The 12,511-nt window shown below is 39.3% G+C and overlaps 1 protein-coding gene across 5 annotated transcripts in view; it reads left to right on the top strand.

Moving 5' to 3' along the window:
- Dock7 (dedicator of cytokinesis 7) overlaps positions 1-12,511 on the top strand; it is a 181,058-nt gene that overhangs the window by 15,331 nt on the left and 153,216 nt on the right. For all 5 annotated transcript variants that reach the window (XM_048351454.1, XM_048351453.1, XM_048351452.1 and 2 more), the window contains exons 2-4: positions 1,642-1,747; positions 6,255-6,430; positions 6,621-6,689. In XM_048351454.1, the coding sequence (XP_048207411.1) occupies positions 1,642-1,747; positions 6,255-6,430; positions 6,621-6,689 (351 nt within the window). The remainder of the gene's footprint in view (positions 1-1,641; positions 1,748-6,254; positions 6,431-6,620; positions 6,690-12,511) is intronic.

Below are 12,511 nucleotides of genomic sequence, written 5' to 3'. Positions count from 1 at the left end.
TCCTGGGCTGGGGATATAGCCTAGTGGCAAGAGTGCCTGCCTCGGATACACGAGGCCCTAGGTTCGATTCCCCAGCACCACATATGCAGAAAACGGCCAGAAGCGGCGCTGTGGCTCAAGTGGCAGAGTGCTAGCCTTGAGCGGGAAGAAGCCAGGACAGTGCTCAGGCTCTGAGTCCAAGGCCCAGGACTGGCCAAAAAAAAAAAAGAAACCCAAATCCCTATATTTATAGAAATATATGGTTGTATATTTCTATTTATTAAAATGTACACATATATGTATTTATGAGTAAAAAAACTCTAAACCCCTATATATTTATACAAATATATATTATATATGCTTATTTCTATATATGTGTTTATCAGAACTATGTAAAAAAGCACACATATAACATTAAAATGTACAGTACTTCTAACAGGTATATTAAATGTATATTTTATGTATAAGCATATATATTAAAATGTACATACATTTTTACAAATATATACCTATTTAAAATACTTATGTAGAAAAATATATTTACAAGTTGCATTTGTAATACATTTTTATTTATTTATTTTAATTTAATTTTATTTTTTTTGCCAGTCCTGGGGCTTGGACTCAGGGCCTGAGCACTGTTCCTGGCTTCTTTTTGCTCAAGGCTAGCACTCTGCCACTTGAGCCACAGCGCCACTTCTGGTAATTTTTTATAAATATGGTGCTGGGGAATCGAACCCAGGGATTCATGTATACGAGGCAAGCACTCTTGCCACTAGGCCATATTCCCAGCCCTGTAATACATTTTTAAATTTATAAAATTTGTAAATTTGTATTTACATAAATCTGTATGTACGTTTTTATCTACACATTTTTGTAGCTTCCAGCTATCATAGATGGCAATTATGGTTCTTAAAATGACGTACGTAGTTTAGCTAGGTGTCAGTGGTTCACGCCTGTAATCCAAGCTACTCAGGAAGCTGAGATACAAGGATCATGGTTCAACTGGAGACTCTTATATTCAGTTAATGACCAAAAAGTTGGAAGCTTAAATGTGGCTCAAGGGGTACAGTGCTAGCTTTGAGCAACAAAAGTTTAGAGATGATGCCTATTCTTTGAGTTCAAGCCCCAGGATTGGTAAAAAAAAAAAGAGGCCTATTTTATTTTCTTACTTTTTTTGTTGTTGAACTCAGGGCCTGAGTGCTGTCCCTGAGCTCTTTCACTCGAGGCTAGTGCTCTACCACTTTGAACCATAACTCCACTTCTGGTTTCCTGGTAGTTAATTGGAGATATGAATCTCATGGGTTTTCCTACCCGAACTGGCTTTGAACTGCAATCCTCATATCTCAGCCTCCTGAGTAGCTAGGGTTACAAGTGTGAGCCATTAGCACTCAGCAAAGGCATATTTAAAAAAAGTTTCACGTACATTGACTGTAACTCTTGTACTCTACATCAGCATCATAACATCATAAACATGTTTTAATATATAAGTTAGAAAAATATTTTCTGAAATTCTTTTGTGAGTTTGTAGTCTTAATATGCTGAGACTTTGTAGTTCTTTAAATGAATTTTTAATATACTTCTGTCCATTGTAAATGAGCTTTTAAAATAATGGATAATTAATTATACTGATTGCTGTTTTTGTTGTTGTTGTTGCTGTCTTAGAACGGTGGCGGCTGAAGTTAGAAAGCAGATTTCTGGACAGTACAGTGGTTCTCCCCAGCTGCTCAAAAACCTCAACATAGTCAGCAGTCTGTCTCATCATACCACAGTAAGTAATCTTCAATGTGCTACAGATGTATTCCTGAGGAGGCCATTCAAAAGTAATGGCAAGACATGAGGCAATGAACTATGTTCCGTCACTGGTCTTATAACCTTATTTGTTTCCATTTCTGGAAATCTGATTGGGAAGAGACTTTCAGGGAGTGTTATAGAAGTGTTGGTTTACTAGTCAACCCTGAAACTTTATAGTCAGTATTTAATTAAACTAGAATTGTATATTTGTAACTTTATGTTACAGTGTTATATTTATATGACATATAGGAATCTCTTTTAGCTGAGCATAGTGGTGCATTCCTGTAATCCCAGCTTCTTGGAAGGCAGAGATAGGAGGATTGTTGAGATAAGCACAGGAAATTGTAAGACTATCTAAAAAATAAGCTGGTATGATGATTCACAACTATAATCTTAGCTACTCAGGAGACAGAGGAAAGATTGCAGTCCACTGGTAGCCCAGGCAAAAGTAGAAAAGCCTATGTGAAAAACTAAAGGAAAAGGATGGGATATGACTTTAGTGATGGAGTGTTCACCCGTCAAGCATGAATTCTTGAGTTTAATCACCAGTACTAACCCCCCTCCCTCAAATAAAATAAATAAAAAGGGATATTTGGAATATTACCTGTAATCCTCCTGTCTCTGCTCCCCTGAGTAGCATCACTGCCACACCTTACTTCTAATTCATTTTCTTAACAGCATCTTAGACATATTTATCGAATTGTTCTTTTATGATTATTCCTTTTTGTGTCATGTCTAATTTTCAAATTGTAAAAACATTCTTCTGTCTTTAAATTGCTTTCTAGTTTTAGCATTTTTGTTTGTATCTATGACCCATGTCAAGACATTGTTATAAGAGGGGTTTATTTCTTTATTTTTAAATATAGACATCCAGTTCTACCAAAAAAAGATTTCACGTTTCCTATTGAATTGCTTTTGTTCTCTCTGTTAAGAAGACTGTCATAGACCAAGTGTAGTGGTACTCACCTATAACCCCAGCACTTAGGAGATAAAAGCAAGAAGACTGAGAGTTTGAGACCAGCCAGAGCTATATAGTAAGTTGGAGGCCAACCTTGGCTACATAGTGAGTCCTTAGTTCACTAAGCAAACAAAAGAACAGCATAGTGCAATTCATACTTGATGGAAAAGGAGGATCGAATATTTCAGAGAGAAATAACCGTACATTTTGGAGTTTCAAATTTCTATCCTACTATGTTTGGCTACTTAATTTTCAGAAGTTAGTAACTTTTTTTTTTTCCTGAGATACTGGGATTTGAACTCAGTGTCTCAGCTTGCTATACTGGTACTCTACCACCTGAACCACATCTCTAGCACTGTTTTTTTAGTGGTAATTTTTAAATAGAGTTTTGAGATTACAGGTATGTGCTATATCATCCAGTTTCTCTTTGTGGATATAAATCTCATAGACTTTTTATTTTTTATTGTAAAGATGAGGTATAACTAAAACTAGAAATACAGGGCATCATTTCCTTGTCTATGTAAAAGCTCTCTCACTGTAAGTTAAATAACAGTATATAGATTAAATGTTTACATATAAGGACTTTGTAAATAAATATATCATATCCACCCTTTGATCTTCCACAGCAGTATTATTGTCTTTGTGGAGTTGACTAATCATAAAGTATATTTTTTAATCCTGTAATGGGTTTCACCTCCAGTAAGGTCATAGTGGTATATACCAAATAAAATTGAATGCATATATACAAAAAAAAAAAAAAAAGATGAGGTAAAAGGGGTTACTGTTACACAAGTCACACAGTGGTCATAGCCTTTTGTCTCTGGACCAGCCTGAAACCATGATCATCTTCTTCTCTGCCTCCCATGTAATTTGGGATGACAGGCATGATGTGTCACTGTGCCCAATTATAGATTCAGAGAGGGTTTTGTAAGCATTGCTGCCCAAGCTGGCTTTGAACAGTATTCCTCAATTTCAGCCTCCCAAGCAGCTAAGATGACAGGCTTTAGCCTATTTTCAGAAGTTGGTTAACTTCTTTGAATGCAAATGCCCCTATTTGCATAATTATGCCTTCATTTGTATGTTTTCTCTAACTTAAGGGGTTTGGGGGACTTTTAAAAGAGTTAACAGGAAAATTACAGCTACTGTCTTTTGAGTATTTAAATTTTTTGGGAGGGTGGGTGTTGCTGGTCCTGGGATTTGAACTTAAGAGCCTGGGCTCTGTACCTGAGCTTATTTAGCTCAAGGCTAGTGCTCTACCACTTAAACCACAGTTCCAATTCTGACTTTTTAGGTAGTTTATTAGAGATAAGAATCTCACAGGTTTTCCTGTCCTGGTTGGCTTTAAACCTTGATCCTCAGACTTTTCTGAATAGCTAGGATTACAGGCATGAGCCACTGGAGCCTGACTAGTCAATTAAATACTTTACTTAATATCTTTAAAACGTTACTCTGCCTGTTGTTCAGATCAAAGTAGTATAGATTAAGGCACCTTAAAAAAAAGTTTTATTTATTTTTTGTTTATGTGGTACTAAGGAATCGAATCCAGGGCCTCATGCATGCTAGGCAAGCAGTCTACCACTAAGCTACAGTCCCACATACCTTCTTCATAACACACAGGCAGAGTTCTGTGGTTCTGTTTCATTTGAACATCTTGAGTAGTAATGTGTTCTTATTTTATTATCTATAACTGTATATCTATTGCATATACTTCATAGTTTGCCTAAATATTTTTTTCTTGAATTGATAAGAAGCAGGATATCTTATTAAAAAGTTACTTTCAGGGGCTGGGAATATGGCCTAGTGGCAGGAGTGCTTGCCTCGTATACACGAGGCCCTGGGTTCGATTCCTCAGTACCACATATACAGAAAATGGCCAGAAGTGGCGCTGTGGCTCAAGTGGCAGAGTGCTAGCTAGCCTTGAGCAAAAAGAAGCCAGGGACGGTGCTCAGGCCCTGAGTTCACGGCCTAGGACTGGCCAAAAAAAAAAAAAAAAAGTTACTTTCAGCTCAGCACCAGTGGCTTGCTTACACCTGTTGTAATCCTAGCTACTCAGGAGGTTGAGATCTGAGGATCAATGTTCAAAGCTAGCTCTGGCAGGAAAGTCCTTGGGACTCTTATCTCCAATCTCCAGTAAACTACTTAGAAAAAGCCAGAAGTGGCACTGTGCCTCAAGTGGTAGAGTACCAGCCGTGAGCACAAAGAGGCTCAGGGACAGAATCCAGGACCGGCCCCCAAAAAAGTTACTTTTAGCCTGGCTAAAAATGCTGTGAATTTTCTCTTTTTGAAAATACATACTTTGAATAGGGTTTGTGTATTAGTTTTCTGTGGCTTAAAAATACCACATAGTAGGTGGCTTAGAACAATAGAAATCTATTCTCCTTTACATGTGGAGGCTGGAATTTTGAAGTCAGTATCACTGGACTGAAATCAAGTTTTTTTGTTTCTTTTTGTCCAGTCCTGGGGCTTGGACTCAGGGCCTGAGCACTGTCCCTGGCTTCTTTTTGCTCAAGGCTAGCACTCTGCCACTTGAGCCACAGCGCCACTTCTGGCCGTTTTCTGTATATGTGGTGCTGGGGAATTGAACCCAGGGCCTCATGTATACGAGGCAAGCACTCTTGCCACTAGGCCATATCCCCAGCCCCGAAATCAAGTTTTTGGTAGAGCTATAATCCTTTCAGAGTGTTAGGCAAGCACTCTACCACTAGGCCACATTCCCAGCCCTAGTGTAAGAATTTCTTATCCAAAGTCTGAAGCTTTTCAATGTTCAAACAGCTCTATATCTCCCTTGCCCAGATGGTTTGACCTTCACAGGATATAGTTTTTAGTCTTCCAGCCTCTTAATCCTTTCCTGGCCTTACAGCTTGGCCTCAGAACCTTATAGGCTAGGCCCATAATGGAATGTTTACATCCAGGCTTAGGTCCGATTGCCCTGCCTGTGTCAGGCAGTCTGCACTTGTCTTTGGTGGCTTGCTTGGTATCTGTATGCACTTGGGAAAATAGGGTAGGGTTCAATCCTTCATACTTCATATGTGGATTCATAGAAGAATGGACCAAGAACAGAGAGGCAAGTCCCTTATATGTGATAATATGGATGGATGGATATTTAGGGCCCATTTATGTAACCCAGGATAATGTCCCCATTGGAATGTGTAGGGCCCATGGATTAGGATGTGGGGAATTTTTGGAGAATCATTGTCTACCAGTTTGGTTATACCTTTTTACTTTGAATAATCAACAATAACAACAAACCAAATAAAAGCACTATTTAGAAACTTAATGAAAATTCCAAAGTTAAGAAAAGAATCATTTCAGTGAGATCTCAAGAACTATAAAGTAGGACAAAACTGTTAGATTTTGTAATGTCTTTATGCAAATGTTGTAGGATAAGTAAGTATAAAGGAATAGAAGAACAGCATGTTTAAAAAATGCATTTGGCTATCTGTTGAAATTCTGTTTTAAAGTTTGAAAATCTTTCCATTTACTACTCCCCTTTTGCCCACTTTCACTCCTACTTCTCTTTATAAAGGTGCCCCTTTCTGAAGCAGTGGATCCAGTGGATTTGGAAGATTACCTCATCACTCACCCTTTAGCTGTGGATTCTGGGCCACTAAGAGATTTGATTGAATTTCCTCCTGATGATATTGAAGTTGTTTATAATCCTAGGGACTGCAGAACCCTTGTTTCAGCTGTACCTGAAGAAAGGTAAGGAAGCCTTTTCTTTTTTTTTTTTTGTATTCATTCATATGAAGCCTTTTAAAAATTATTTTATTTAGATATTATTTATTGTGGTGGTTTCATTTTCTGTTAAAAGAACAAAAGTTGTAGCAGCCAAATTTATAACAATCATTGCTTTCTTCTCTGCATTATAAAAATGTTTTGTTTCTTAAAATAGTGAAATGGATCCACATGTTAGAGATTGTATAAGAAGTTATACAGAAGACTGGGCAATTGTGATAAGAAAGTAAGTTGGATGTTTATTTTCACACTTAAAAATACTGAGAATTTCTAAATGGACTAGATAAATTAAAAAATGAGACATATTCATTTAAGCAAAATAGCCAAAGAAGCACAAGTAAAATGTTGTATATAGATACTTTCTTTTGGGGGTTTCATTATTGTGCTTATTTTCTTAAAATATTAGATTTGTGGGAATTATATTTTTATATTATAAATGATTTAGAGCTGGTATGTATAATGATTTTTGAAATCTCATTGTTTTAGGAAATTATGGGTCGATACTGGTGAATAATTCCTTTTTCTCAAAAAAAACTTGCTGCTTATGAAACTTGCATAGTTAGTTTATATTTAATTGCTGATTTTCCAGATCCAGTTATTTAAAAAGTCTTTGCTTTTTTTTTACTTTGAAGCCTGTTTTTTTTTATAATTTATTTATTAATTAAACAAAATTTTTTTGACAATTTTGTTGTGCAAAAGGGGTACAGTTACATAGTAGGGCAGTGTGTACATTTCTTGTGATATCTTACACCCTGTTTTTCTTTCCCTTCCCTACGTCAGATAGACATATATACAATACACAGTGTCTTCAGGTCTGTTTTTATGCCAATACCAGGCTGTTTTTGTTATGCTAGCTCTCTAGTAGAGCTTGAAGTCTGGTATTGTGATACCTCCTGCACTGCTTTTTTTTTTTGCCTAGAATTGCTTTGGCTATTCTAAGTCTTTTGCTGTTCCATATGAATTTATGGATTGCTTTCTCTATTTCAGTGAAGAATGTAGCTGGGATTTTGATGGGAATTGCATTGAATTTGTATAACAATTTGGGCAATATGGCCATTTTCACTATATTGATTCTGCCTACCCATGAGCATGGGTAGTCTTTCCATCTCCTTGTGTCTTCTTTGATTTCCCTTATTAGATTTTTATAGTTCTCATTAAATAGGTCGGTCATGTCCTTGGTTAGGTTGATCCTAGGTACTTTATTCTTTTTTTGGCTAGAGTAAATGGAATTATTTCCATAATATCCTTTTCTGTTTGAATATTGCTGGTGTACAGAAAAGCTGCTGACTTTTGTGGATTGATTTTGTATCCTGCTACTTTGCCAAAATGGTTTATTAGGTGTAGGAGTTTCGGGACTGAGTTTTTTGGGTCTTTCAGATATAAGATCATGTCATCTGCAAATAGGGATAGCTTGATTTCTTCCTTGCCCACGTGGATCCCTTTGATGCCTTCCTCTTGTCTTATTGCTATGGCTAGTGATTCCAGCACTTTGTTGAAAAGAAGTGGGGAGAGTGGGCATCCTTGTCTTGTTCCTGAGTTTAGGGGGAATGATTTTAGTTTCTCCCCATTTTATACGATGTTAGCAGTTGGTCTGTTGTATATGGCTTTTATTATTTTGAGGAATGTTCCATCTATTCATGTTCTCTCCAGAGCTTTTAATAAGTATGGATGTTGTATTTTGTCAAATGCTTTTTGGGCATCGACTGAGATAACAATGTGATTCTTGATTTTAGTTCTGTTGATGTGGTAAATTACATTGATTGATTTACGGATGTTGAACCATCCTTGTGACTGTGGGATGAAGCCTACTTGGTCATGATGTATAATTTTCTTGATCAGTTTCTGGATCCTGTTAGCTAATATTTTATTGAGGAGCTTTGCATCTGTGTTCATTAGTGATATTGGTCTGTAGTTCTCCTTTTTTGTTGGGTCTTTGCCTGGTTTGGGGATGAGTATAATATTAGCCTCATAGAATGAGTTTGGGATTTCTCCCTCTGTTTCTATTTTGCGGAAGAGTTTGAGGAGTATTGGTATTAGCTCCTCACTAAAGGTTTTACAGAATTCATTGGTGAATCAAGTCTTTGCTTTTATGGACAATACAGCCTTGCTATAAGAACTGACTAGAAGACAGGATGATAATATGGGAAGAGTTTTGAATGTGGATCATTCTTTTTGTTGTGCCAAGTCGCAAGACCACCACCAAGAAGACCACCGAGACTCTGACATTCCGAAATGCAAAAGCAAGGCAAGGCTTTATTTAAGCGAGCTGCAACTCGGGCCTGGTCCTATCCACCGACACAGCGGAGGTTAGGAGGGAGCCCCGAGCTGTGATTACACAGGGCTTATAAAGGCCAAGAACAAGGTTACAACAATCAGGTGTTCAAGCAAGCAAGATTAGGACACAGGTACAAATCTGATTGGCTCAGGGTTCGATTCTAAAATAGGGTTCACGTGGTAAAATGGGGCCTGACTTCAAAGTCTGGCACTTCATTTCCCCCTTTTTCTTTTTGGTACCTTGGGAGCCAATCATGGCTCCATTCTGTCCATTTCAATGGCTTGCATGTCTAGGGGATGATATAGAGGTAAGGCATGGGCCAGTAGGGCCCAATGTAGTAACCAAAGGGCCTGTCACCATTTCTTACAAGTATAGTCTCTGTACTTCTGTTTTGCGTGCCTCTAGTTTATCCTGCCTCATCTTCCCAAAAACAACTCTGGTCCCTCTGTTTTAAAGGGGGGCTGATGGGTGAAGATCATCCATCTTCTGTAACTTCTTCAGGCTGACTCAGGGGCGTTGACCTTACCTAGCCAGGAACCTATAACCTTAGTCTACTTTACCAAGGGACTGCAGGATTACTGAAAACTGAAAATTAACTTTCAGCTATACAGACTTACCATTAGCTGTATAGTGTTTAGTATCCAAATGTAAGCAACAAAATAATACATAAACTTCTCAGCTGTGCTCTAAGGGTCGGGTGGCTATACCCGTATTCCTGAGCAAGTCCAAAACTACCTAAAATAAGGGGGTCACCTCACTTTGGAGTGAGCTGCCAAAATAACATCAACACTAGCCAGGGTAGTAAGGAAAGAAGGCAAAAAGGAAATTATAACAATATTCAGTCTAACTTTCTTTTCTTGAGGTAAAGGCGAAGCGGCTGAGTTGGGTGCTTGGAGACCTCCCATGTTCCACCACGGTAGTCGTCGTCCAGGGCAAAGGGGTCAGCTGGCCTGGCGTGGAAGCAATGAACCCAAGTGGCGATGCTGTCTAGGGTTCCTTCCACCGTGGTTCTAAGGATTTCAGTCCCCTGGTCTGAATAAATGGGGGGTAGGGACAGAAGCAGAATCATATAATGCCTTAAGTTGGGGTCACATATTCTTGTGCACGAGCTGCAAATAATTGAGTTTACACAAAAATTCAGCATCATCCAAATCAGCAAGCAATTCAGTCTGAAGGCTAGGGATAATGGGTGGGGCATACCCGTACATTATTTCCAAAGGAGTAAAGCCAAGGTGATAGGGAGAATTTCTTACTCTAAGCAGAGCAAAAGGAAGGAGTGACACCCAGTCTGCGCCAGTCTCTAAGGCCAGTTTAGTTAAGGTTTCTTTTAGAGTCCGATTCATTTTTTCTACCTGTCCTGAACTCTGGGGTCTATAAGCACAATGCAATTTCCAATCCGTCCCCAGTGCTGCAGCTATTCCCTGACTTACTTTTGAGACGAAAGCCTGTCCGTTGTCTGACCCAGTGGTGGATGGGAAGGCATGCCTGGGTAGGATTTCTTTCAGGACCTTCTTAGCCACTACATTCGCAGTCTCATGCTTTGTTGGATAGGCTTCAACCCATCCTGAAAAGGTGTCTACAAAAACTAGCAAATATTTGTAATTTCTGTGAAATCTACTTCCCAATACATGCCTGGCCTATTCCCACAGAGGCGAGCTCCTTTAGTAATCTGTTGATTGGGGGCATTGGCAAGCTGACAGGCCTTTAACAGATCTCAATAAGGACACAATCTCAGGTCTACAAGCTTTCTTTCCTAAACAGATGTATCAGCTTAAAATTCTTACTGCCAGTCAGAGCTTTGAGTAAATGCGGAGGGTTGAGATTTCAATCTATCCTCTCATTTGACAAACTTACCCTTACTAACCACTACCACAGATGACTGGCAAGTTCCTGCCCAGTAGACAGACATGGGATTGGAAAGGCATGCTTATGAACTATTCTTCTAGGACTTCCCGGCTTTGATTAACTTTTGAAAGGCCAAACAGGAGTGTCTCTAGGATCTGACACCATCTCTGCCATCAATGCAGTGGCTTACTGCCTCTGGATGCTCCATCACTTTTGTCCCAGGAGGAGTGACTTTCCACTCGACTTGGACTCAGGGCCCGAGCGCTGTCCCCCAGCTCTCCAGCTCAAGACTAGTGCCCTACCACTTTGAGCTCCACACAACTCTGTTCCCAGCACTCTGCTGGCTGATTAGAGACAAGTCTCTCACAGGGACCTTTCTTTGCCTGGGCTGGCTTTGAACCGCAGATTCAGATCAGTGAGTCTTATAAGGGGCCACTTTACTCCAATTATAAGCAACAAGGTGGTCCACACAGAAGTAGTTTTTAAGCATGCTCTCTTACCTGGAACTTATTAAGGGTCAGTATTAGATCTCGACAAACTTGTAGGAATCACCTGTGCTTCTCTGTGGGCCTGCTGGAAACGGTTACAAAAAACCTACAAAGAAGCTGGAATGGCAATTAAACATTTTGGTAGCCATAATTCTCCTTTTCTCACTTTGCAATAATTATTTAGGACAATTTTACTTCCAAATTTCTTATCTAGAAATGTATTCTTGATTTCCAAAGCCTTTTTAACACTAGCAACGTTTTACCTTTTATCTGCATCGGAAAAACTGAAGGTCACAGGCATTCTGAAACCAGGTGCCGTCCTTTGCCTATGGGCTGCTTGTTGCAAAAGAGCCTCTTTTTTTTTTTTTTTTTTCTTCAGTCCCAGTTACTGCATGGCATGAAGACCTTTGAATTTTTCCTTAATGCAAGAATTACAATTAGAAATACTAATCCATTCAGCTTTCCAATATATTAGTGAGAAACATTGGCCCATTTTGCCATTTCTTCCTACATACATAGAGTTAATGAGAGTTTACTTCTATCCCCATTAGTTTAGTATATATATATCCCTTTAAAATCCAAATTTCTGACACTTAGCTGATTTTTTTTTAAATTTTTAATTAAAGAACCCTGAGAAATCCTTTAAAGCATTTGATAATACCCAAACTTGATGACCCTTTGACTTTAAACAAACTTAGTTTTGCATCATACTGCAGTCTTGAACATGTTCACACTCACACATGCACACACACATACATTTTCAAAAGGTCTTAAGGCATGCAGAATAAGCATCGGCCGTACATTTTAAGACAAAAAGCTTTAACAAATGATTTTAGCATTCTCCAGACTCATTTTCCAGGGCTTGATAGTTTTAGTAAAACATTTTAGCGCACCAAACAATTTTCTGCTTAAGAAGGCTGGGTGGGGGTCCCCCTAGAGTTCTTTTTTCCGGACACTCTCACTGATTGACTGATTGTGGGCTGTCACCTGTACATCTTTCCAGTGAGCTAAAGTCAAGTCCAGGGGAGAGGAAGGAACGTTCCCCATCATCCGTTTGTCAGTCAGGCACAGCGCAAGAAAGAAACACACAAAAATAATCACAGGCACAAAGACCAGACAACACTTACAGACAGACTTAGGGAGCCGCGGCTTACAGGTTCGATTGTGTCTCTCCTGCCCCTGTGAGGAGGCAGACCACACAGTCTCACTGTGTCTCTCCTGCCCCTGTGAGGGGGCAGACCACACAGTCTCACTGAGTCTCTCCTGCCCCTGTGAGGGGGCAGACCACACAGTCTTGAGGCTCTCTCTCTCCCGTTCCTGTGTAGGAGCGGACCAGACAACCCTGAATATAGAGTGGACTAGATAGGCGCCCGTTAGAAGGGCCTCCCGGTCCAGTCCTTCAGGTTCAGGGTGGTAGTGGGAAGCCTGAGCCCCTTGTGG

The sequence above is a fragment of the Perognathus longimembris genome, chromosome 7, assembly GCF_023159225.1.
Source record: "Perognathus longimembris pacificus isolate PPM17 chromosome 7, ASM2315922v1, whole genome shotgun sequence".
NCBI lineage: Eukaryota > Metazoa > Chordata > Mammalia > Rodentia > Heteromyidae > Perognathus > Perognathus longimembris.
Note: the sequence above shows the minus strand (reverse complement) of the source record. Positions and strands in the feature narration are given on the sequence as shown.